At 36.1% G+C, this 27,353-nt stretch overlaps 1 protein-coding gene, 1 long non-coding RNA gene and 1 pseudogene across 3 annotated transcripts; 2 read left to right on the forward strand and 1 right to left on the reverse strand.

Moving 5' to 3' along the window:
- Nucleotides 1-252: 252 nt before the first annotated feature.
- On the forward strand, nucleotides 253-11,714 carry LOC109161951 (annotated as a pseudogene).
- LOC109161952 lies at nucleotides 8,164-27,034 on the reverse strand. Of its 2 annotated transcripts, none has more exons than XM_019310539.1 (4): nucleotides 26,680-27,034; nucleotides 26,432-26,588; nucleotides 8,585-8,659; nucleotides 8,164-8,497 (listed from the first exon to the last, which is right to left on the reverse strand). In XM_019310539.1, exons 1-4 carry the CDS (start codon nucleotides 26,768-26,770, stop codon nucleotides 8,452-8,454), a joined length of 369 nt encoding a protein of 122 aa, XP_019166084.1. In that variant the 5' UTR covers nucleotides 26,771-27,034; the 3' UTR covers nucleotides 8,164-8,451. The 2 variants fall into 2 exon arrangements, with proteins under 2 accessions (XP_019166084.1, XP_019166085.1); XM_019310540.1 differs by lacking the exons at nucleotides 8,164-8,497; nucleotides 8,585-8,659 and adding exons at nucleotides 25,725-26,158; nucleotides 26,246-26,320.
- On the forward strand, nucleotides 18,589-23,262 carry LOC109161955. The gene is made up of 3 exons (XR_002050980.1): nucleotides 18,589-18,854; nucleotides 22,219-22,316; nucleotides 22,479-23,262. It is a non-coding gene; the product is annotated as an uncharacterized LOC109161955 (long non-coding RNA).
- Nucleotides 27,035-27,353: the final 319 nt, after the last annotated feature.

Consider the following 27,353-nt stretch of genomic DNA (forward strand, 5'->3'; position numbering starts at 1 on the left):
AAGCTCTTTGAAAGTAAAATACTTTGTGTGTGTGTCTATATATATATATATGTATATATATATATATATTTATTTATTAAGATTAGCTAAACCAACCCAATCAGCCCATTACTCCATTTATATATATATATATATATATATATATATATATATATATATATATACACAGCCCATAAAATAAACCCAAAACCTAAGCCCATACCAGACCCATTTAATGTCTGAACAAAAACCAACCCCAACCCTAGAAACCCAACACCCTTTCGCGTCTCCGCCCGAAACCCTCCTCCGTCGACACAAATAGAAACCAAGCCAACCCTTGCGCAACAAAACTAAATCCAAGCTATGCACGACGAAAAATTGTACCAGTATGGTTCTAATTACATCACTTCTAGCTCTTATATCCAGTAGAAACCTTAATCGAATCCTTTGTGGTGAAATGGCGCCACCAACAAAGTAGCTCTTGGACAGCAGCTCGTAAAACATCCTACTTTATCAGGTAATATTTATATTATTTTACATATTATAAATCTAATTTTACCAATTTTCTAATTTGGAGAAGTTGGTTCAGTCCTAATTTGAAATTTTTGTTTGTTCTATGCTTTAATGTCCAGATTGTTGTTTAAATTGTTAATCATAGATTTAAATACCTAAATGATTGTAACTATTTAATTACCATTTTGTAAAGTAATAGTTACTCTGATCTAGGCCATAACATTTTTATACACTTAGGCATTAAACTTGTAATTATCTTCAACTATTCAAAATATACTTCCATTTAATGATGCTGCAGGAAGTTGCAAATTTAAGCATTTGGGATAGCTTGATTCTGTACAAAGTAATAAATACTAGTTAAAGGTTAGATAAAAAAAACTATAAAAGCATATCTAAGCAACCAATCAGTGTAACATCTCTGTGAAATAAACATAAACCATATAAATGCATAGTAAAACACACATTATAAATTTAATAGTCTGAAAATTCATAATTTGACCTTGTGGAGTTCATTAATGTCATCATGGGCCCTAGTAATTGGTGCATTAATTGTATACCACATTTCAATATTTCCTTTTTGATTACCTTGATATCTGAGTCTATCATATGTTATGAAAATCGTGAGTTCTTAGTCCTATGTCAGTCTTGTCAGCCGCCTTAATCAAGAATCAAGCTTTTACTTGTATTTTGTAATAGTTGTTCTAGCTGAGTGTTCTTTCTTCATTATTTATGCCTCCTGGAGGTAGTGTAATTTTTCAGTTCTGTTTCAAACCATGTAAACAGGCTGAACTTGAGGCTGTGAAGGCCGAATATGCTAATGTTCAGCTTGAATGTAATGCTGCTGATGAACGCTCGAAGCTTTTGGCATCTGAAGTGATTGGTTTGGAAGAGAAGGTATTGAAAGAAAATTCCAGTATTCTCTGCCTCCTTTACTTAACATAAAATTTCAAGTAATGCAGAATTTAGGTGATATTATTGTGTTACCACTTCTTAAATATTTGATTCTTATCCATTTTTACGAAACAACTTTGGTTGTACATATTAAATTTTCATTCAAGAAGATACAATCTCTGCAGAAAAATGAATACATATCCATATGAATATGTGTTTTTGTAATTTGAGTAAAGAATGAATGTTGAAATGATCATTGAACTGCCTGCTTCTTGCTATCTTTTACACTATTCACAATCCACCTTTTCTGTTTCTTTTGTATTGATATGTTCTTAGACATGGAGTCATCATTAGTGTTGTCGAGTGACCAGAATGAATTTTCTTAACCTCTTAGTAACTTATATCTTTGATTTATATTATAGTATTTATTGTCACTTTTGTCCTTCTCTAATCCCTTTATTTGTCCTACTTCCAATGCCCCAAATGCACACATATCAAATTTCTAGAACTTTGTCATTGTAATATCTATTGATTTTTCTTTTACCTGAGGTCCCCCTTTGCTTATTTCTTCAATTCATTTTTTCCTTCTTCTTTCTCTTTCTTTAAGGTATGGATAGGATATGTACTTGTGTAATTAATGCTCTTCTTTCTTACTCTAACATGAGTTGTTATCTTAATGCTTTTGTAGGCACTTCGGCTGAGATCTAATGAACTTTAATTGGAGAAGGAGTTGGAAAAGAGAGAAGCTGAAGTTTCTTCTTTCAAGTATGGTCAAAGCTTGTCTCTCTCTGTGTATTTATTTCTCAATTGTCATTTCATTGTTTTGATCTGATTTTGTTCATTCCTTCCATTTACTTGTTTCCAACTTTTGGTTTGGTCTTTCCTCAATGGGCTGGCTCTGTCCCCAGAGGGGGGAGTTGGGGATTATATGATTTTTAGACTGTTTCTGGTTGTACAAGCTGTGATGCTATCTCTATCATGGGAAATAGTTCTGTGTCAGTAGGTCCCATTGAATGTTGTTGAAGATAAATTGGTGAGAGGATCTGTGCATTTTCAAGGAAGTGTGTCATGCCTGTAATTAATTTCACCAAGATAATTAATTCTAATATTTTGGTTAAAATGCCATAATTCACGAGTAAGAAGGGAAATCAAGCCATAAGCATTAGCTCCCCTGTTAATGTACCCGAAAAAAAAAGTCCATTCTTATAAAGAAAGTCTCTTATTTGAAAAGTGAAAGATTATAGGCTATTAGTCTTGTGACTGGTAAGTACAAATTTAACCAAAATGTTCCCTCTAAAGTTGATTCTCATCTGAGGTGCGACAGGACTGATGACGGTGAGTACTGTCTGCCATGGTTGCACCTCTCCCTCTCCTTCTCTCTTCAAACAGTGCTATCCCTATCTGCATCTGGTACTTACAATATGCATCCTATATTAAAATGTTAAATAATGAAGCAGATATTAGGTGAATGCAAGAGTTTGGCTGGTTTCCTATTATTTATGCTGTCTTACCTAAGTCATCTTTATAATTTTTTTGTTTTGGTCATACAGAAAGAAAATCGTTAGCCTTGAAAAAGAACGTCAAGATTTGCAATCAACTGTTGATGCATTACAAGAAGGTAATCTATTGACTGATTATGCACCTGTTTCATTTACATTAGAACATAACTATTTAACATGATGCTAAGAGAAATGAGGCTTATATTATTTATGAGGGTTAAACTATACAAAGATAACTAAAATAGTTTTACAATTATCCACTTCCATTAATTCACTTATTCACCCGAATGTAATCCTATTACTTACTGGAGGAGTCGGTACAAGCAAACTGATTTTTCATTGTCCTGTGGTGTCTGCAAGTTGTGAGATGAAAAGTCAATAATGTTTTTTGCAATCAACTAAGTGCCAAATATATGTGATGTGTCTGTGTGTTGATATTTTATTTTCATTCTTACCAAAGGACATACTGCAGTCCGGGAAAATTGTTGTACAGAATTATATATTACCTGTTTTAGAAGAGTTCCACAGTTTGTAAAAAGAAGAGTTCCACACTTCCACAGTTCAGTGAAGTAGATCTCTAAGCAGCTTGAAGAAGTTTGTAATCAAAATAACCTGATGAAAATTCCGCTGACTTTTACTGTAATTTATAAGCAGTGTATCTTTTGCTTATTTGTAGTATTGAAATTGGTTAATTCAGAATGATCTGGGATGTACCGCTTTCCACCCTGGACCCTCTAAACATATTGTGTATCTTTAAAAGGCTTGTGTATTTTCATTCAATGACTGTATCCTTCCTCAATTCTTGTGCAGAGAAGAAGCTATTGCTGTCAAAACTACGAAAAGCTTCTACTGGTGGCATGTTTGGTGATACTAGCAGGACTTCACCTAATAAAATAGATGTCTCAACGTCAACAGAGGATCTTGGTATGCAATTTGAAATGTCATTACATACTGTAGTGTTATAAACTGCTTTATGGCTCCAGAGTCCAGAATGACCTGTTTAATCTGTATCCATAGTTCTAAATCTTTTGATTTGTGAATTCAGATGACAATGAAGGTTTGACCACTTCAGTGGATGATCCAAACCCCGGAGCTCAGACTACTGCTACTAGTACCGATGAGGTGATGAGGGGGCCATCAAAGACCAAGCTTCTTTAGTCCCACATGGGAAAGTGATGAAAAAAACGAAGCCTCAGGCTTCTAAATATAGAAGCCTGAGGCGAGACCAATTCAATGACCCGATATATTGAAAAGGAGATAGAGTCCGGAACATTGTAAGTTTTTAATTTTATTTAAATTTGTATTAATTAATTATTAATTATTATTGTATTGTTTTTTAGTTTTTTTATTTTATTATTAATTATTAATTATTGTTTTTTAATTTTTTATTAATTATTGTTTTTTATTTTTTTAATTATTAATTATTGTTTTTTAATTTTTTTTAATTATTAATTATTGTTTTTTATTTTTTTAAATTATTAATTATTGTTTTTTATTTTTTTATTATTAATTATTGTTTTATTTAAATTTGTATTATTTTTTTTATTAATCCGTACATATTATTGTTTCCATATGAATTTATTGAAGTTATTTACTATTTGCAGTGATGGATTTAGCTACGGCATCAACCGATAAGTGGGTCAAAATTATGAGTTTGGAGGATGACTTTATCCTCAGGATAACTGAGGATAAACGTCACTTGAAACGGGAATTAGAAAAGACTTTAAAAGTCTTTGCTGAAGCTCAGAGTAACTTGGATGCAATAAAAAATAGTCTCTCAGAGGTATAAATTAGTTTTAGTTTGAAAATTAGTTAATTTATTTAGTTTTTGTTTAATTTTTTTTTTTTTGTTTTTTTACAGGTTGAATCTAATGTTTTCAAACTCCTCCCGAAGTTTGAAAATCCATCAGGGGTTGAAAATCTAAGTGACCCTGACCCAGTGCCACCACCTTCTCAGGTTATTGACACTGCCTTCATTCATCAACATACCAAGATGTTAGAGGAGTTCAATGCCAAAGTCAAATTCGAAAAAGATTTGATCTTTGAAGTGGCAGGACTGAACAGCGAGGTGAGATTCAGCCCTTTGTCGCTCCGATTCGTCCCTCCCACCCCCTATCCAACCCGCCTTTCATCACTCCCTATGAAATCCAATTCAATCCACACTATTACGCGAGAGGTTACAATTCCAAGAATGGTTAGGATGTCTAAGTGGTTAAGCGCTCAATCAAGAAACAAAGGCTTGAAAAAATGGCTAAGTGTCAAAGTATTCACAAGTTTCAAGTTCTGTGTACAAGTGTTTAGTGGCCAAGGACTTAGCCACGTTTCACTCGAACTTCGTTGGTGCCTACGTTGCGGACGGATGTGGCACGCTGGTACCTAAGTGCGGACAGAGTTCCGTACTAAGTGGCTAAGTGCGGACGGCGGTGCATAAGTTGCTGACTTATGCGCAACGTTAGTGCCTAAGTTGCGGACTCATGCGGAACGATGGTGCCTAAGTGCGGACTGTTGCGGAACGGATGGTGCCTACATTGCGGACTCATGCGGAACGAGTGTGCCCAAGTTGCGGACTATGCGGAACGATGGTGCCTAAGTGCGGACTGTTGCGGAACGGGTGGTGCCTAAGTTGCGGACTCATGCGGAACGATGGTGCCTACGTTGCGGGCTTTGCGAACTTGTGCGGAACGAGTGTGCCTACGTTGCGGACTTATGCGGAACGATGGTGCCTACGTTGCGGGCATATGCGGAACGAGTGTGCCTAAGTTGCGGAGTTATGCGGAACGAGTGTGCCTAAGTTGCGGACTTGTGCGGAACGAGTGTGCCTACGTTGCGGACTTATGCGGAACGAGCGTGCCTAAGTTGCGGACTTGTGCGGAACGAGCGTGCCTAAGTTGCGGACTTGTGCGGAACGATGGTGCCTACGTTGCGGGCTTATGGGGAACGAGTGTGCCTAAGTTGCTGACTTATGCGCAACGTTAGTGCCTAAGTTGCGGACTCATGCGGAACGATGGTGCCTAAGTGCGGACTGTTGCGGAACGGATGGTGCCTAAGTTGCGGACTCATGCGGAACGATGGTGCCTACGTTGCGGGCTTTGCGGACTTTGTGCGGAACGAGTGTGCCTACGTTGCGGACTTATGCGGAACGAGTGTGCCTACGTTGCGGGCATATGCGGAACGAGTGTGCCTAAGTTGCGGACTCATGCGGAACGAGTGTGCCTACGTTGCGGGCATATGCGGAACGAGTGTGCCTACGTTGCGGGCTCATGCGGAACGAGTGTGCCCAAGTTGCGGACTTATGGGGTACGAGCGTGCCTAAGTTGCGGACTCATGCGGAACGAGTGTGCCTAAGTGCCGGACTTGTGCGGAACGAGTGTGCCTACGTTGCGGGCTCATGCGGAACGAGTGTGCCCAAGTTGCGGACTTATGGGGTACGAGGGTGCCTAAGTTGCGGACTTATGCGGAACGAGGGTGCCTAAGTTGCGGACTTATGCGGAACGAGTGTGCCTACGTTGCGGACTTATGCGGAACGAGCGTGCCTAAGTTGCGGACTCATGCGGAACGAGTGTGCCTAAGTGCCGGACTTGTGCGGAACGAGTGTGCCTACGTTGCGGGCTCATGCGGAACGAGTGTGCCCAAGTTGCGGACTTATGGGGTACGAGCGTGCCTAAGTTGCGGACTCATGCGGAACGAGTGTGCCTAAGTGCCGGACTTGTGCGGAACGAGTGTGCCTACGTTGCGGGCTCATGCGGAACGAGTGTGCCCAAGTTGCGGACTTATGGGGTACGAGGGTGCCTAAGTTGCGGACTTATGCGGAACGAGGGTGCCTAAGTTGCGGACTTATGCGGAACGAGGGTGCCTAAGTTGCGGACTTATGCGCAACGTTGGTGCCTAAGTTGCGGACTCATGCGGTACGAGGGAGCCGAGGTTGCGGAATTATGCGGTACGAGGGTGCCGAGGTTGCGGACTTATGCGGTACGAGGGTGCCGAGGTTGCGGACTTATGCGGAACGAGTGTGCCTACGTTGCGGGCATATGCGGAACGAGTGTGCCTACGTTGCGGGCATATGCGGAACGAATGTGCCTACGTTGCGGACTTATGCGGAACGAGCGTGCCTAAGTTTGTCCGACGGCTCAAATCGGGAGGCTGCTCTACCAGACGCCTCCAATCAGGAGGCTGCTCCACCCAAGCATCCTTAGGATGCTCTACCCAAGTCAGACCCCTCCATGCTCCACCCTGCTCCACCCAAGTCAGACCCCTCCATCTACTTTCCGTTTTATGAACTATGTTTACCTTTACAAGTTTTTTACCTTGTTTTCTAATTTTGAACAAACCTCAAAGCTTCTTTTAATTGTTCTGCAGAAAATAATTTCACTGCTTTGTTCTTTGCTAAGTTTGTTTTGTCAGCTAAAGGGTCAACCATATAGATTCCTTCTGATTTGAGAGGACCCCTAAAAGCAGTTCTTAGGTTCCTGATAATAAAAATTACAAGACATTTAATAAATGGAATTGGGGTGGGGGACTAAAACAAAGCACTTTATTTTTCATTGCAATGACAAGAGTGTTACCCACCCTCCCTTGAGTTCGGTCCTTGTGACAGAGTACTTCTCTGATGTTTTCTGAAAGAACAAACATTAGAAAATAGCACTAGTCTATTTTGATTGAGACTATTGTAAACATTATTTAAATTACCTGTCTATGGTAGCTGCAATATATACCATTACGTCTGCAAGTGTAAATGACTTCATAAGTAATGAGAGATAACTCATATTACAAGGAGATACAACTCCTAAAATCAACACAACATCCTTGATTTTATCAAGAAACAATGGAATATAAGATTCTACATAAGCAAGCAAAGGTACAAAACGAGTTCTGTTACAAGAAGTTGATGAATACCCATAATTAGATGGTAAGAGGATAACACATTATATGCCTGAATCTTTGCTACAATAGAGTATGCTTTGGTGGAAAACTCAACACATTTATTGACTAGACTAGAAAATGCAAATATACTTAGAAAACTGAGATTACAATTCCTAAAATACAAAAATCAATAACTTTATTCATCTGAGAACTGTAACTCTCTTAGAGATGTAGAACCATTCCTAAATGCATATTTGTGAAAACACGAGTATTAGAGTATAGAGTACAGCGTAAGAGACAACATACTTATTAATGACTAGTGTGCAAGCCATTCCATCTTTCCTTTTCCCCTTGCAAACTCCATAATCGACAGAAGTGCCGATCTTTAAGATGTTACTTGCAGAATATTACTTGCAGAATATACACTCAACGAAAACCCATTCTCCTATATAAGAAACATAAAGTTAGAGTTTTTACTAGTTATCCCTTAATAAAAACAATGAAAAAAAAAAGTTTAATAATGGCACCGAATTATCATTGCGGACACCGCAATTGAAAAGGGCAAACACAGCCCCAGCCTTCTCATTGCTATTCCTCTGATAAGCATCGCCAAACAAAAATACTAAAACAGTATTTTCTTTCAAGCATCCCATTTTCCAAATTGCATAGGGCTTTCCAGTAGAGCTAGTCCTCGGTTGTCCCGTCTCAGTTAAGACCCCAACAGCCCTGAGAGGGTATCTCCTGATAGCAAATTCCTAAGACATAGGCATGAAGTCGATCATCATCTACAATGCAATTAAACAACAGAGCATTTTATGAACTTATACAAACATTTCACTTACTTTATTGCTGGTAATCGAACAAATCGGATATCAGAAAAGCGGTTGCTCAGCTCAAGCGGTGAGACTAATTGATTCCTGAGCCAAAAAGCATGGTGGAAAGCATAATCTGATTCTCGTCAGTTTGTAACAGTTTTTCTCCCTTCATTTATCCTTGACTAGAAACGTTACACGAGTTGGCTTTATGTGCAAATGGATATTGAAGGACTGCAGCAGTCAATACTCAATAGCATTCCCTTTGGATATTCTTTTCATTTACTTAGTTCCTTGGGGGAATTGAGGTGAGGGCCGGGGGGAAGACCTTTCTGGAACATCTGCAATGTCTTTGGAAACAGAAACTTTTGTGTATTTTTTTGTGTTAATATTCCTTGCTCACTGATTCAGTTATGCCTCATAATCATTTCCTGATTTTCACTTGTATTAAATATGCATTTCAGTACTTTGGATAACAATAGCAGCTAGACTTCATTTTGTGCTCTATTTGATTTTTTTACTTTACATTTTTACTTCCGATGTTTGTAAGCATTTGTAATATAACATCCAGTAGACTTTGTGTAATAGGTTGTTACATGCTTGCTCGTAACCATTATTAACCTTTTTACTTCCCTTTGAATATGCACTGTGAAATTCATTATGATATATTTCGTTGTGCAGATATATGATAGTCTGAGGTTTTGTCATTCAGAAATCTTTATATCATGGATCTCTTACACTCGTATGCTGATGATGAAATGGACGATGAAGGGCAATCTGAAGAACAACCACAATCCTCCAACCAAAACCCTAATTCCCAACCGCTTGAGCATTCGAATCACTCCTCTCCAGATTCATCTCCAGTCCGGATGTCACTCCCATCCAAATCTGCTGCCCCAAAAGTTAACGACACCATGTTGGCCCTCACGGTTGCTGGCAGTGCGGCTCGAGCTCTTTCAAAACCCCTTGACCCAACTCAACACACAGTCTCATTTAATCCCACTTATGACCAGCTCTGGGCACCGATTTATGGCCCTGCACACCCTTATGCAAAGGATGGCCTTGCACAGGGCCTCCGCAATCACAAGTTGGGGTTTGTGGAAAATGCTGCTATTGAGCCATTTGTTTTCGATGAGCAGTATAATACGTTTCAAAAATATGGTTATGCATTTGACCCCTCGGCAAATAACTTTGTTGGGGATATGGATGCTTTGAAGAAGAATGATGCAATTTCAGTGTATAATATACCACAGCATGAGCAGAAGAAGAGGAAGCTTGAGAAAAAGAAGGAGATGATGGAGAATGAGCAAGGAGATGGTGAGGAGGATGTTGATGCAGCAGAAGTGGACAATCCTGCCACTGTGGTGTGGTTGAGGAAGAATAGAAAGAGCCCTTGGGCTGGGAAGAAGGAGGGTTTGCAAACTGATCTAACTGAGGAGCAAAAGAAGTATGCTGAAGAGTATGCAAAGAAGAAGGGTGAGGAGAAAGGTGAAAGAGAAAAGGGAGAGCCTTTGGTTGAGAAGAGTACATTTCATGGTAAGGAAGAGAGGGATTATCAGGGAAGGTCATGGATTGCACCTCCTAAGGATGCAAAGCCACAGAATGATCATTGTTATATTCCAAAGAGATTGGTGCATACTTGGAGTGGCCACACAAAAGGAGTTTCTGCAATTAGGTTCTTCCCCAAGCATGGCCATTTGATTCTCTCTGCTGGGATGGATACAAAAGTAAAGATATGGGATGTTTTCAATTCAGGCAAGTGTATGAGGACTTACATGGGGCACTCAAAGGCAGTGAGAGATATTTGGTTTTGCAATGATGGAACTAAATTTTTAACTGCAAGCTATGACAAAAATATTAAGTATTGGGATACAGAGACTGGCAAGGTGATATCTACATTTTCCACCGGGAAGATACCTTATGTGGTGAGGCTTAATCCCGATGAGGATAAACAGAATGTACTTCTGGCGGGTATGAGCGATAAGAAGATAGTACAGTGGGATATTAACACTGGGCAGATTACTCAGGAGTATGATCAGCACCTCGGAGCAGTTAATACAATCACATTTGTGGATGATAATAGGAGGTTTGTAACTTCTAGTGATGATAAATCTCTCCGCGTTTGGGAATACGGCATTCCTGTTGTTATTAAGTATATTAGTGAACCCCATATGCACTCTATGCCATCCATTTCACCGCATCCAAATGGGAATTGGCTTGCGGCCCAGAGTTTGGACAATCAAATTCTTATCTACAGCGCTAGAGAGAGGTTCCAGCTGAACAAGAAGAAGAGATTTGCTGGACATGTTGTAGCTGGGTATGCATGTCAGGTTAATTTCTCACCTGATGGGCGGTTTGTCCTCTCCGGAGATGGTGAAGGTAGATGCTGGTTTTGGGATTGGAAGAGTTGCAAAGTCTTTAGAACCCTCAAGTGTCATGATGGGGTATGCATTGGTTGTGAGTGGCATATTGGAGCAAAGTAAAGTTGCTACATGTGGCTGGGATGGCTTGATCAAATACTGGTAAAATATCTTATCCTTGAAATAATATGAAACATATGATGACTACTTCTTTATATTGTTTTATTGTGGAATTTGACAGTAGTTATAGGCAATACCCTAAACGCAGAGGGCAGTCTAAACGTGAACCATTTTTGTTAGCATCTTCTACCTTTCTATTATCACAAGTGATGGCAACTCATTAACTCATTCTACAACTTTAGTTATACAACTGAACTGGTTGCGTGTATCTATGGATAGTCCTGTCATAAGATGAATAAGTGTCTAAATTTCTCGTTGCTCTTGCAGGGACTAGACTACGGAATGCCAAGCTCATGTTTGTATCTATCGATAAACTCTTTGGCAGAAGAGGTTTTACTATAATCTACAATATATAGCAGCGCTGTATGAGCTTTGAAGACATCCTTACAACTTACAGGTTCGAACCCCGTTGGTATGTTTGCTAGAATAAAAGTAGCACTATAACTTGTGTCCTTGTATCCCCATCTATCTATCTGTACTTGATCAATTTTGTGCACCAGGCCAGGAGGTATTACATGCAAATTTAAAAAATGATTATTATTGATCAAGGCTTTGTGTATGATGTTATATTGGAATATTGCAGATGTATTGTGTGGAGTACTTTCTCCTACAATTTGTTAGGTGAATGTTGCATCTATTCAACGTTGCACAATGCACATCTAGCCATTTTGCATTTGGTGGCATTTTTACCTTTATTATTATTATTACTATTATTATTATTATTATTATTACTAGTAGTTCCACCCGTGCGATGCACGGCAATATATTTCAACCATATAATATATATTATTGTATAATAAAAAAAACACTGCCTCAAATCAATTCAAATGTATTAAACATTATTGAATACTTCTTTATATACGACGTTTGTAGTCGTATTTTTCGATTGTACATTTTCGTCATAAATAAGAATTTTTAATCCCTTAGGATTATTAACTCTTGACAATGCTACATACATTTGACCATGATTAAAAATCGGCCTCTTCAAAAACAAATCCACGTTGGACAGTGTTTGGCCCTGACTTTTATTTATTGCCATTGCATATGACAATATCAGCGGAAATTGCTTTCTTTGGAATTTAAACGGCAATCTTGGATCAGAAGGTGTTAATGACATCCTTGGAATTAAGACCTTTGTACCAACACTTGATCCAGACAGTATTTGAGCTTCTAAAACATGATCCGCCAACTTTGAAATAATCATCCTTGTACCATTGCACAATCCCAATGAGTGATCAATATTTCTTAAGAGCATAACTGGGGAGCCAACTTTTAGAGTCAATGAGTGATTTGGAACTCCAGAACATCGTAAGCCATTTAAAAATTCCGGGGTGTGCAGATCAGCAAGCATGTCAACATTAGAATCAGATTTGCATACCGAATCACAACTGAGATACGTCCTTCCTTCAGCGTTGTTATAGTCATTCATGTATTCGTTGACTGTATCTACAACATCCAAAGTTGGCGCAAGTATCGCACGATCTTTTAGATATTCATGATCTCTGTGGCCACTTTGAAACATAGGGAATGTGCTATCAACAATTGTAGCAATAGGATCCTCTCCACAGTTGAGCAAAAATTGTTCCGGAATATTTATCTCAGATTCTCCATCCATTGAATCACCAATTGTTCCATCACCTATATTAGCAATCCACTTTGCAAAATCCGCAATCTCTTGAACTTCACTATCTGATTTCAAAGCCCTAAGCCGTAGATTCTTTGTTAACCTAAACACTTTACAGCTTCTCCAAAGATAGGAAGAATTTATACTTGCTAGCACAATATCTTGCCTCGTGCCCTTTGGAATGACTGGTAGAATCTGTCTGAAATCTCCACCTAACACCACTGTTTTTCCACCAAAATTCATATCAAAGCTGTTTGGATTCTTGGCACGCATTATATCTCTCATAGAGCAGTCCAACGCTTCAAAGCAGAATTTATGCATCATTGGTGCCTCATCCCAAATGATCAACTTACATTGCATGATCAAGTGTGCCAAAGGACTGCTTTGGCTGATATTGCAGGTTGAATCTTCGTTAACAGCGATGGGTATTGCGAACCTTGAATGGGCAGTTCTTCCTCCGGGTAATAGAAGAGAAGCTATGCCACTCGATGCAACGTTCAAAACTATCTCACCCTTAGACCTTAGAGCCGAAGATAATGCTCTCCACAAGAATGTTTTTCCCGTTCCACCGTATCCATAAACAAAAAAAAGTCCTCCAAGATTATTCTCAGCATCTTGCAATACGTTGTCATATATTGTTCTTTGCTCTTCAGTTAGTTTCTCCACCAAAGTATCATTCTCTTCCTTCATTACATTAACATCATATGCCAATTCCTCCTGTATCAGCCGATTAGTTGTTCTAGAATGATTAACTAAATCGGGTATGGGCATCCCTTGAAAGTCTTTCAGACTTTTTCCCATAGCTGAAAGCATTATTTCTATCTCCGTAAGTGCAAAATTCTTCTTTTCATCTTCTGATATAATCCAATCTGTGATAACATTATTAACAACTATTATAATTTTTTTGGTCAAATTGTATCGTAACAGTAAAAATGAAAAAATACAATACCTGGAATTCCCAATTCTTGTCTAATCTTGAATTGTGCATCGTCGGACAAATGAATCCACGCAGCTTCCCACACCACCTCTGGTTTTGCTATCGAGTTAGTCATCAAGAGAGTGACAAACAATCTTCTCAAATTCACAGGTGTTGCCCAGTGACTTGCTTCTTCTATAGCATGAACATATTCTCTGTCGTCATCTACTAATCCTCTAGCACAACACGCATCCCTAAAAGATTCATATTCGACCCCATCAACTTTTTGTATGTCTAAATAACTTGTGGGACCTTTGACTTTATTCAAAAGACACCTCAAATAAAATATCTCCCCTGACCCAGGAGGCACATAGAATACTCTACCGATTGAAAATCCTCTTTTCCTTGGCTGCCATTTTCTAATATCTTTCTTCCATACAAATTTCGTTGGCATTTCAGCATATGTCAAATTCCTTGCTTCAGGGTAGGTTTTATTTGCCTCAAACCATTCCAGGAACATGCTTTGTAAGATTGTTGGCCGGCTGAGAATGTTGTCAACGGGATCATCATCTGCGAAAACAACACTTTGTTGATTCGGCAAGTGAAAGCTCAATCGTTCCACTGGTGGTGTCCTAAACTGTATATCAAAACCGAACAACCGCCACGATGCTTCACACGGCGATATGTACCTACAATCATAGTACATACTGATTTCATCAATAACCTGCGGTCCATCTTGATCATTGCTGGTCCTGTAAAACTCTGCTGTAACCCTGTCGTGACCCTTGTTCATGTACTTGAACAGGTACTTGATTGAACGGGACTGATTGCACCATTCAACATTAATATGAGCCCTATACTTTAACAACAAATGCCTATTGTGTGGTACAACGTACCTATTATCCAAGTTAATCCCATTGCGCGTCACGGAACGACCATTGTCTCTTCTCCGATATATAGGATAACCATCCTCATCAAAAGTTGTGCAATTAACAAACTTTTTGGGGAAATGTTTAGTACATTTACCATTCGACATACATGGAGAAGTCAACCTGGCTTTCCCGCAAGGTCCATGCATCATAAACTCCTCAACAACTTTGTAGTATTCTGCGTCAGCTTCTTGATCAGGTAACTCAGCTGAAATAATGTGGTCCAATTTTTCGACAGAATGGGTTCCATTGATTTTATCCAGAAACAGGAGAATATGAGCATGCGGTAATCCTCTTTTTTGGAACTCTATGGTATATATCACTGTTAACAAATAAGAAGAAATAATAAATTAGAATAGAGCAAATAATAGGTACAGTGAATTTTCTCGCACATCTTGAAATAGCGGCATTTAATTAACGTACCTCCCATTACTGGTCCAAATAACTTGTTCTTCCTACAGTCTGAGATTAGAGCATCCAATTTCATTTTGAATAATCTACATATGATGTCAGGACGATCTTCAGGTTTTAACTTTCTATCATTCAAAAAGCGTTGTACCTCAGGCCACTTGGGGTTGCATGTGAATGTGATAAACAGATCAGGATATCCGACCAATCTACATATCGCCATGGCGTCCTGGTAATTTTGAATCATGTATCTAGCACCCCCTGTAAAACTCGAAGGCAATATTATTCTCTTTCCTTGAGTAGTGGGGTCAACTTCACCGCGTGTTAATGCATCATTCAAGCAATTATACGATTCGCACCTCAAACTTTTTTGGTGTGTCCTTATATAGATTAACCTTCCTGACTCCACCATTGTATAGGCATCTACCAGAAATTGTTGGAATAACCTCTTTGAATGCAATAAAGTAGATACCTCAGAGACCCTCGACATTATACGGTATGCAAAATATTCTCGAGGACTTATCCTTTGACGACCAGTTGTGTTTCCTTTTAATGTAGAGAAGGAGATGTCTTCCCTGTATCCGTCCTCACCATACGAAAACAACAGAGGGTATTGCATCGGCAAGTAAGCTGGATTTAATTCACTAATTCTTTGCAAGAGGCCACTTTTCGTCTCCACCATAATGTCCCGTTCTCCAATATTTGTATCAATATCACCGACAATTAATGCTGCCACTTCAGAAACTTGCGGCAAATTGTATGTTCTGGCATCCTTTGATCTCTTCCCAAGCAATTTTATTTTGACCTCAGCAAGTGGATTCATTTGTAGCTCAGATCGTGCCATGCGGAATGATTTGACCAAGACATTACATGTATCCAACACTTCTTGAATATCATTAACAATCTCTACATGGATTCCGTTTTGCTCACCATCTGGCCTAGAAAGAGACAAAAAAATCAATTGAATTATGCACATATAATATGAATGGATGTGCGGTATAATATGCTTGTACGTATACATATAATTAATTAACAGGTACGTACCTTACAGAATTGATACGATTACTAAGTTCATTATTAGTATCATATATATACAACTGGGCAAAATGGGGTTTTTTCCCGTCGACCGGCAAGAGACTACCAATGTAGTGAAAGTTTTGGCCATTTATCCTGAAAATTGGTGGACCACCGTTCTTGTTCACGCTTCTATCTATTTTACCACCCATGGACGTGAAGCAAAACATACTATTGTATGTTCTAATGTTTTGCAGGAATTGCTTGCTTTTTTCTCCTTCTCCAAAAAATAGATTGTAAATTGCATCTGGTGGCCTCAGGTTTGGTGGCAATTTAATCTTACCGTTGTTGCAACACATTGAATATCTTGGGGTGCCATGAATAACTGTTTTGTTTATCCTTTCTTCGTGCCAAAACAGCGCTCCACAATGTTGACACTTGTTATTTGCATCACCAAGATCTTTGTATTCAACTACATTGATAATTATATATAATTTAGGTCAATTATATAAGATGACCTTAAACATTTCATATTATGCATACACGTATTGAACTGATTATTATCAAAAAGGTGAATGCGATTGGTTTCTACACTAAACATAATAACGTACACATAAAATAATTTTGAATTTACGTAAGATTCTAAATAATAAAGGAATTACCATTTGGAATATGTTGTATAGGTTGTTGCAGAATTTCGACCAATCCTACGATACAGTAATACATTTGATTTAAACAACTAAATACATAAACTTGAACATTTTTTTTGTAAAGTAACTTCGCAAATGTTAGTGTATGTTGAACTTACCACAAGTGTCTTCCATTTGTTCTAAAATGCGATTAGTATTGCAAACTTCTTCAAAATCTTGAAACAAATCGCGGTTGACCACATTATCTTGGCTATGGTCTTTACCCTCATTCATGCATGGACTCTTGTTGCATTGTCTGGTAGCGACTTTATTTTAAGTAGAAAAAAAAGGTCAATAAATAAAAATAACTACTTAAGCAAACTTAAAAATAGATCGAACTTTAGAACTTACGGTTTGATATATTTTGTAGAGGTGATCGTGTGCTGTTCGACATAGTTATTGTACCCTCTGCAACAAATGAAAATTTTTTGTGTCTGTCATTGATGATATCCGAGTTCTGATATGAAATAAATAATATTAAGTATATGCCTTAATATAACTAACCGGGATGTGTAGAGCTTGTTGTACAGGATGAATAGGGAGTTCTGCCGCCTAATACAAAATGTCTGGAGTTACTTTTGCTTGTCGTATATTCCATGAGGCATGTACTCATATTTATATTTATACTCTCTGGATTCACTGCAGGTTTCCAATAATGTTAAAAAAATAATAATAATAAATTCTAAACAGTGTATTAGACCTAAGTAAATGCCAAACGGTATTACATTTGAAAAGACATGAGCGTTTACCTGTTGTTAGACCACTTTTTGGTGTATCACTTGAAGTACCCACTTGTAGTGGTGTGCATTCCGTATGTAACTTTGAGCTATTTTTTTTTCAAAATAGCGTTATGAGTACTTGTAACCGGAGAATTTTCAACATTTTCTGCAATTAAAAGGTGCAAATATTCATAGATAAGTACCTTTACTTTTAAACATAACGATATGATTATCAAAATAATTCTAAATAAAATACATTTGTAATATACTAATTTCTGAAAATTGAGCTACGTAAGTTATATATTGTGAAAGTGACTTTTTATTCTACCTAGTGTACATAATTGTATATAATGTACCATAAGTCTAAAAAATTATAACTTAAGTGATTGAAATAAATTACATTTAACATTCAAAAAAAAAAATAAATTACATTTAAATATACTTTGAGTATATTAAAAATGTAGATGATGGACCAATTGTTCACACAATATTGTGGACCATTATCCACAACCTAGATTTGACCAATAATTCTATAATTAAAAAAACAAAGCAAAATTTACCTACTAATTATACCAAATATAATGTTAGAATACTGTCATTTGCATTTAGGGGTCTTCTAGATGGATCTGCCATTTCTTGATCCATTCTCTTCCACACTCTCGTACAGCTAGCATCTTCTCACATCTACATAACCTTATCTCTCTATCTGTTCAGACAAAAAACCCCATCTCCGACAGTAGAACTCGTCATCTGCCATTACAGTGTTGAGATCTTCTTTAATTCGTAGAAGATCTCAACCCCTAAACCGATTGCAGTAAGATCCGATTAGGGTTCATTTGTGAAAACCACACTGAGATCGGTTTAGTTGTTGTTCGAGGATCTGAACTATTAATCTCCGATCTTGGTTTTTAGAATCGGATCGGCATTTTTAAGGTTCTAACGTCAAGCTTCGTATCTCAATCTTCAATTACTATCCTATTCGACTACATCAGATGTAAGGTAAGCAAGTCTTATACCCTATCGTAGTTTGTATTTGCTTATAGATTAAGTCTTACCGTCTAATTGTAGATCAAATTTAATATTTTTTTTTGTTTCCTAATTCTAGATCAAGCAGATAAGAAAATGGGTCCGTACGGTGTTCATGACTTAGATGCAGATTAAAGGACTGAAATGCAAGATAAGTTTAAGAGTACAAATTTGTTTGTCTAAATTCTTATCTTAGAATATTTAACATATTCTAGATCTTTAATTTGTTTTTGTATTATTCTCTATATACCTAACATCAGACATTATTGGCTTCTTAGTATTCCTAGGATATTATACACTAACCAAATGATACCTAATTTAATTGCAGAGGTGTAGTTGTTAGATCTATATGTACACATTCAAAGGTGGGAAGGTAAGCAGGCATCAACAGAGTTCAATAGGTGTAAATTTGTGCAATGAACCAAAAATTCTTAGGTAAAGTATAAATTTTCAGTTTCAAGCAGTGTTTATGGTACCTTGATTGTCGAATGTTTGCTTCCTTTTGCTTCCTATTATTGTAGAAGCAACTATTTTCCTCATATCTGAGCTGTTATTGTTTATGTTCCTGTGTTTTGTTGTGATTTTATTTGTATTAGAAATAGTTGTATTCAAATAGGTTAAGCTTTTATTGGGTTTTTAGCATTTAAGAGTGCAGTGTAATAGTAATGATGAAAAGCAATGATATGACTCTTCATTTTTTATTGGAAAACAACAAAGCCAATTAGTTTTTATGATATTGAATACACATGTTCCCACTTTCTTTTAATTATTTAGTTTATGATGTACAGAGTTTTGTTTTCTGATGACTGGTTAAGTATGCTGTACATTATCTATGCTATAAATTATTGTCTAGTCTGTAAACAGATTTTGTGTTTACACTTTTTTTTGGTCTTTTCAATGTTCCAGGTTATCCTAATAACTTCATCATTTTAGTTGTGACTAACATTTTTTCTAAGCTTTGGCAAATGATGAAGTTACAGTTCTGATGCCCTAACTGTAAACAGCAACTTAGTGGATTGCAGAGAAACCATTTTACATGTCTATTTCCCTTTTTGGTTGATAAGCCTTAATTATTATTCATATAAATAGTTTTTGCGTTTTTAATATTTAGTACATCCAATTTATCTTCCAAAGGTTATCTGATATGTACTGTGATGTCCAAGTTGTTAGGCCTAAAATGTCAAAGTTTTTCTCATATGTACTGTGCTGATCCAGTTCCAAAGCAGTCTGACTTTGTAATGCTAAAAAGAGCAGTTTTACTACTCATTGTAAAATTTCAATGTGTAACAGTTTTAAATTATATTTACTTCAATGGATTGCAGTTTACCAAATGTTTTTACTCATTTATCCTAAATATATTCTATTTAGTATATTTTGAATAGAATAAAACTGAATAGAAAGAATATACTGTTTAAAGGTTGTTTTGATTGGTGGTTTAGGATTTAATTGAGTTATTTATACACTTTTCTTCTTTAGAAATTTGACCAATGTAATAGTTATGTTAAAAAAAAACACAAATAGACATTACTTTGAATTGTTTATTTTGTATTCACATTTTATCACAATTAGTCTGAATTGTACTGTTATGAGTCCTATGTACTGTTATGTAGTGTTAACATTAGGTGTGATATGTACTTTTCCTCATGTCAACAGTGTTAGTCCTAGATTGTGTACTTTGGTTTCAGATAGACATGATCATACATCTTGTAATTTGAAAACAACAGTTTTATTTTGTAATGAGGAAGTTACTTGCAGTGTTACTCCTCTATTTCAAATTTACCTGTGTATGAGTTTTTAATTGACATTTCTAGGCTTGATTTGGGTTCGGTATACATTTGACTTCTTAAAATGTAATTTCATTTGAAACTGACCAAGTGAATTTATGCTGAGTTTTTATTTTTTTTACTCTTTAAATAATGTTTATTTAAAGATATACGAATGATAAGTGTATTGTGTTTGTTCTTTGTTTTTTGATGCATAAAAACACCAAAAATATACAGAAACTTAATAAATAAAGTCAAAAGTGTGAGCAGTTTCTTTTATTTAAAACTTAATTTCAAACTGCTTAAACTTAAAAGTGTAGGCAGTTTCTTTTCATTATAGTTTGCCAGTGATGATATTTAGAGTGTGTGAGTTAATTATTTTAATAGAGTACGATGTTTCCAATGTAAATAACTTTTTTTTTTTTTTGGTCGAGAAAAAACCATTATTTTAATTACCAATGTTTGTCTGTATAAATAACCATTTTGATTGTATATATCTTTTTTTGTTGTATCATACTGATCAAAGACTAAGTTGTACACTTTTTGGATGATAGTTTGCTAATGCTCTACATTTAAAGTGTGTGAGTTGTAAAGTACCAGAACAGTCTGTTACCATTGTAAATAATAAGTTTGATTACATTTGATAGAGTCCATTTTCATTGCATATATCTTTTTTTGTTGTATCATACTGATCAAAGACTAAGTTGTACACTTTTTGGATGATAGTTTGCTAATGCTCTACATTTAAAGTGTGTGAGTTGTAAAGTACCAGAACAGTCTGTTACCATTGTAAATAATAAGTTTGATTACATTTGATAGAGTCCAATTAAGAATTCAGACTTAATAATTGATAGAGTACAGTTTTCAAAATAGCAGATTGCTACAGATTAGTAATTGAAAACCCTTGTGTGTTACACTAGTTGAATGTGTTTGCTTCCTTAACTACCATATTCTTGTGCTTGATTCCTTGTGCTTGATTCCTTGTGATTGATTCCTTGTGTTTGATTCCTTGTGGTTGCTTCCCTGTGGTTGCTTCTTTCTTGTCCTGCATTCAGATTCATACATCTAACAGTATATGTAATAAACATAGTGTAATGAATGTTTACCAAAAATCATAGGTAAAAAACAAAGGTAAATAGTCTAATCATAGATCTCAATAACATGAAATTGTTCAGGACAAACACAGTCCAATTTAACATGGCAAATGATCATTTTAAAAATATTAAAAAAAAAAAAAAACCACAATAATGTGGTAATAGTTTGTAGTATCCCAGAACAGCTCAGATTTTTTCTTGTTTAACCACCACAGTTTTTCCCTTCTTGCTAGAGGATGAAAACTGGTCCATAAGCGATTGCTTCACACCATCTGCCTCTGAATGATCATTGTCTAGGCTTTGAGACTGATGTAGATTTAATGGACTGTTGACCTCATTGTCTCCATTTGAAGCTTCCTGCATATTAAAATAAAGTTTAGTCTAAAACCTGTCAACCATAAGATTAAAACTGTACAACTTTATTTGACTTTATAAAATAAGCAAAACCTGATCCGAGTCCTCCTCTTCCTCCTCGTCCTCATCTAACATTTTTGATATCATGTCCTTGTCTTGGTCTTCAATCAGTTTAGAACAGTATGCTGACACTAAGGCTTCATCCCTTAGAACTTTCATAACAGTGTACGCTGAATTAGCTCCCTTCATGAACTCCATTTTTAATGATATCCTAAATACCATTCTCATACCCACTAATGTTTCCAATTCTTTTGGAATGTCAGAAACCTAACCAAAAAAAATAAAATACATTCTAGTAAGAAATATCATCTCAGACTCTGTATGTACGTGTTTAGTTTAGAAGAAATTTAATTTTACCTTATTATACTTTGTGTACAAACTGTGTGCTGGGATACCAACTAATTCAGAACACTCCCTATCCCATAATAGGAAGGGAGCATCATCTAGACCTTTATCTAGAACAATAACTCTGACCCGATACCTTGCCATTCCTTCTTTATATTTCTTATCACAATTGGTACAAATCAGTTCACCTGATTCGTCTGAAAGTTTTCTGTTAGATCCCGGTGACATGCAAGAAATGTACATCCATCCGAAAGAACCTTCAATTGCAACAATTTCAGCAGGTACATAGAACTCCCCATTCTGCATTTTTTTTTTTTTTTTGTTTTAAACTAATTGGTTAGTCTTTCATATGTAATCTATCTTATTATAATAAGAGATAGGTATCCAAACTGTATTTATGACTCTTTATAAATATAGAGACTAACCTGTTTCTTTTTCAACAGATTAAATACTGTAGTTACAGTCAAAGCACCCCTGGTAAAGTCATCTAGGCCTGCTGATTGAGACAGCACTGTTGCTGTACTTATACTGCGCAAAGGACTGTTTGGAGCAGTTAACCTACAGGTAAAATTAATAAACAATTGTATAAATGTGTAAAACAATAGTTTTGAAAATGTAGAGTGTAGATAAATAAAAATTTAGGCACTTACTGAGACCTAAAATCAGCAAATTCCTGGTAAGATGCATTGAAATGAAGTTGGGTAGCATCATAGCAGCTAGTGATTCTGACTTCACCTATTTAGCATGATAGATGTAAATGAAGACTGGCAAACCTAGAAATAGTGTAAAAGAATAACCTAACATTATAACTTACCATTGACCACCTTCGCCCGACATAGCTGTAGTACCAAAATTAATGGTTCTTTAAGACCTACATCATAGTAGGGTAGCATGGCAGCAACATGACTGTCCCACACAGTGCACTGTAAGGTATTTCCCCTATAGGCAAGTGTGTTAGAAAAAAATTAATGTCTTGAAATATAGGAACAGATTTGTAATATGAAACTTACTCATTATCAGCCATTTTAAAGTCTATGAGTTTTGCTGGTCTACCCACTATTATCTTGTCAACTGGAGCATGGATCTCTACAACTCTGCCTATTAAATCTGTATCATCACAAAATAAATGAATAGTAGACGAAATACAAAAATAGTTCAAAGAAAAATAGCAAAAGTAAGATCAAAATACTTACCAAACAGAACCTTGTCATTCACTTGAGTAGGGTCTTTCAAAGAGTCATAGTTTTTTAGTTGAAACATCTTAGTAAGAAAACCTTTGGATTTTATGGCCTTAACCTGAGTCTTATAGTTTGGCCTGATCATATACTTGTGATCACAAGTTTTGTACATATAGTAGTGGGTGAAGACCAAAATTTTTTTGACTGAATACAGCTTCCCTTCTATGAAAACATTGTTATATTTTTTCACATCGTTATTTTGCATGTTCAAATGAATGAAAGTTCCCTGCAATAATGTTAGTGAAATAAATAAAACATTAGAAATAAATAAATAACCCTAAACCCTAAACCTTAAACATTGAAGAGAAAACAAAAAGTGTAGATTTAATATCTGTTTAGCGCCTTGATTTGGTAGAGCAAGAAAATGGTTTAGAGACTTTAAACAGTAAAATAAAATATTACACACTATACTAAAATATAGCTCATAAGGATAACCTGGAACACAGTTAAACAGTGAACAGAGTACAAAAATGTGTACATCAGAATTCTGTTTAAAGCCTAGATAATGTAGAGCATAGATAACATAGAGCATAGTTAATCAGTGAACAGAAAACAAAAATGTGTGCATCAAAATTTGTTTAAAGCCTAGATAATGTATAGCATAGTTAATCAGTGAAAAGAAAACAAAAATCTGTATAGCAAAAAACTGCTTAAAGCCTAGAAAATGTAGAGCATAGATAATGTACAGCTTAGTTAAACATTAAAAAGAAAACAATAATGTGTAGATAAAAATTCTGTTTAAACACTATATTTGGTTGAGCATAAATCTGTGGAGAGCCTAAAAATTAAACAGTAAAAGAAAATATTAAACTGAACATCATACCTCTTTATCGCAAAACAACACTTCTCGACTCTTAATCTCTGTAGACCCTTTTTCAGGGATTTCGTAACATATAACACACTTTACTCTGATGGCTTTCTCCCTATCGAGAGGACCAATATCCTTTACAGCTACGTACATTGACATGGTTTCTTTGCTGATTTGTTTGTTTTCTTTCTTCTGTTTGGCAGGTGATACAAACTGAAGATAAGGTGGAGTGGGGAGTGGATGTCTCCATAGTCATATGCTTATATACAATGTAATACTGCATTTCAAAATCTATGATGTTATCTTGGAAGTATGAATGCTGCGGACAACCTTTCAGTTTTCAAGAGCATGGTGATCAGACTTGAGTCTCTTTATTATGAGTGTATTTATATTTATTTATTCGAGATTTGAGAAGTATGTTTTCGAAGAAGTCTTTAATATAAAGAGTCTCTTTAGAAGTCTGTAACTAATAGAAGTCTATTTAAAATGCTTTATTTTAGTTGGTATTACCAAAAAATTAGCCGGCATAATTTAATTGCACGCGTTAATCTTTATTGAGCGCCATTTACTGTAGACTTGAGTTTATATATATGAAGTGACGTCGTTTCATTTGAGCGGAAAAATGGTTTAGATAGAAAGTTGTTGCTTTATTATAATAAGAGATTATTATTTTTAATGAGGGGATGAAAATTCGCAATCACTATTTAAAGGTGTGCAGGGATAAAATTCACTCATGTGTAATACCCCTAGGCCCTAATCATGCATGAAAGAAAAATTGCTCTAGAAAGACTCCATGGAGGCTCGATCAAAAGTGTTGATAAGAATCAAACTTGAACCTTTAAGTATAAGATTCATCTTTCACCCACTTAGTTATTCTTTTCGGGACACTTTTTAAGTACTAGTTTCTTATTTATGTTATTAAAGGGATCAATTCCAAATTTATAAACAGTTTTTCATCCCCTTGTAAATTTCTGTTCAATTTAATTAGTTTACCCTTACCGTAACATTTGTAATTTGTTTGTTGAAGGAAATATGAAAAATATTTAGATCTTCTTTTGCCATGTTCATAGGAATCTTATTCCCCTCCTATTCTGAATTTCTCATGTTATATTAAACATATTTTGGAACCAAACTCCCCTAATAAGAATCAAATAAATACCCTCCACAACGGCAATATTGATCAAACATATTTATTAAATATAATTGAGTTTTTAATTTTGTTTTAATAAAAATCACAAAACACATTTAGGAAATGCATTTGACGTATTTCTATGGATACATCAAATACATTTGGGAAATGCATTTGATGATTTTCACAAAAGGTGGTGAAAATAAATTAAACGCATTTATCAAATGTGTATATTATTTTTTTCAATTAAAAAAGTTCAATTGAAAAATACGTTTAGGATCCAGTACTCCAGTCAAAGACTCATATACATTTTCAAAACGTGTTTTTTCTTATTAGGGTTGTCTAATTTTAAACTTTCTTAATTTTATAAAAATAAAAATGTTCATTTTGGTCAATTTGTCATAATTTATTTAGTATATATTTGAGAAATATCTACTATCTAACTATCTAAGATTCTAAGATGACATCAATGGACACATTAGACATATGTGGAACAGCGTAAGAGACAACATACTTATTAATGACTAGTGTGCAAGCCATTCCATCTTTCCTTTTCCCCTTGCAAACTCCATAATCGACAGAAGTGCCGATCTTTAAGATGTTACTTGCAGAATATACACTCAACGAAAACCCATTCTCCTATATAAGAAACATAAAGTTAGAGTTTTTACTAGTTATCCCTTAATAAAAACAATGAAAAAAAAAGTTTAATAATGGCACCGAATTATCATTGCGGACACCGCAATTGAAAAGGGCAAACACAGCCCCAGCCTTCTCATTGCTATTCCTCTGATAAGCATCGCCAAACAAAAATACTGAAACAGTATTTTCTTTCAAGCATCCCATTTTCCAAATTGCATAGGGCTTTCCAGTAGAGCTAGTCCTCGGTTGTCCCGTCTCAGTTAAGACCCCAACAGCCCTGAGAGGGTATATCCTGATAGCAAATTCCTAAGACATAGGCATGAAGTCGATCATCATCTACAATGCAATTAAACAACAGAGCATTTTATGAACTTATACAAACATTTCACTTACTTTATTGCTGGTAATCGAACAAATCAGATATCAGAAAAGCGGTTGCTCAGCTCAAGCGGTGAGACTAATTGATTCCTGAGCCAAAAAGCATGGTGGAACACTAGGCCTCAATTAACAATAAAAAAATAATAATAAAAAAGACTTTTGTTTTTGAAAGAATCTAATGTGCACATATCAATAACTTACCGAATCCGTAAACCCGAAAACTTTTCCACCTCCGAATCATTTGATGCCTTGGAAATATTGGGTTTAGATTTGAGAGCCTTCTTAGGTCGCTCAACTCGAAAGACAGACATGTCTGTCTGCCCAACTCGCTTAGGTCGCTCATCATCCGATAGGTAATCTACAAAAAGGACCCCGGCAGGGAAAATCAGCAGACCAATTTTTAAGATATGGATAAATGTTAAAGGATTAAAAATTCCTAGAAAGAACACCTGGAGAGTGGGATGAGGGAGATGCCGGAGGGGTTTCCAAAACCCTATCTTCGAGTGAAAGGAGGAGATCCAAGTCTTCTTGATCCGACATTTTTTAGCTTTGAAATGAATGAGAAATCAGTAATCAGAGAGGAAAGGAATCTCGGAAGCTGGTTGCAGAATAGGGTTTATAGTGATGGCTCGGAGGGAGATTTGAAGTTTGGAGGGAAATTTTGAGGCAGTAAATAAATTTTGTTTCAGATTTGCGGTTAATTACACGCACTACGTGGGCTTGGCCCAACATAGATTGTATGGATATTTCTTTTAAGAGCCAAGGCCCAATATTTAAAAACAAAAAGCACCAGCCCAACATAGATTGGATCGATTTTTCTTTCAAAAGCTAAGGCCCAATGTTATAAAAAAAAAAAAAGAGAAAAGGGTCAAATAGGTCATCGAACTTTAGCTTAAAAGTCAATTAGGTCTCTAAATTTTTAAAGGTGTAATTACACCCATCAATAATTTATTTAAGTGCAATGAAGCCCAAAAACAGATTAATGACATGCTATGACGGGTCATTAGGGTTCAGGTCACCTTCCAAAAAAAAAATGACCGGAGAAATTTTCGACAAAAGAAGTGACTGGCGAAATTTTCGACAAATTTGGGTCGGTTGCTAGTCACATTTTTTTTGTTGGAAA

Source organism: Ipomoea nil, unplaced genomic scaffold (assembly GCF_001879475.1).
Source record: "Ipomoea nil cultivar Tokyo-kokei standard unplaced genomic scaffold, Asagao_1.1 scaffold2926, whole genome shotgun sequence".
NCBI classification, from domain to species: Eukaryota; Viridiplantae; Streptophyta; class Magnoliopsida; order Solanales; family Convolvulaceae; genus Ipomoea; species Ipomoea nil.

Bases quoted from the DNA above. Each gene is read 5' to 3' on its own strand.
- LOC109161952 (XM_019310539.1), bottom strand. From the start codon at position 26,770: ATGTCGGATCAAGAAGACTTGGATCTCCTCCTTTCACTCGAAGATAGG. The intron at 8,660-26,431 runs GTAAGTTATTGA...TTTTTGGCTCAG, and splicing joins TTTTCGGGTTTACGGATTCG to GAATCAATTAGTCTCACCGC. The intron at 8,498-8,584 runs GTAAGTGAAATG...CCTATGTCTTAG, and splicing joins GTTCGATTACCAGCAATAAA to GAATTTGCTATCAGGAGATA.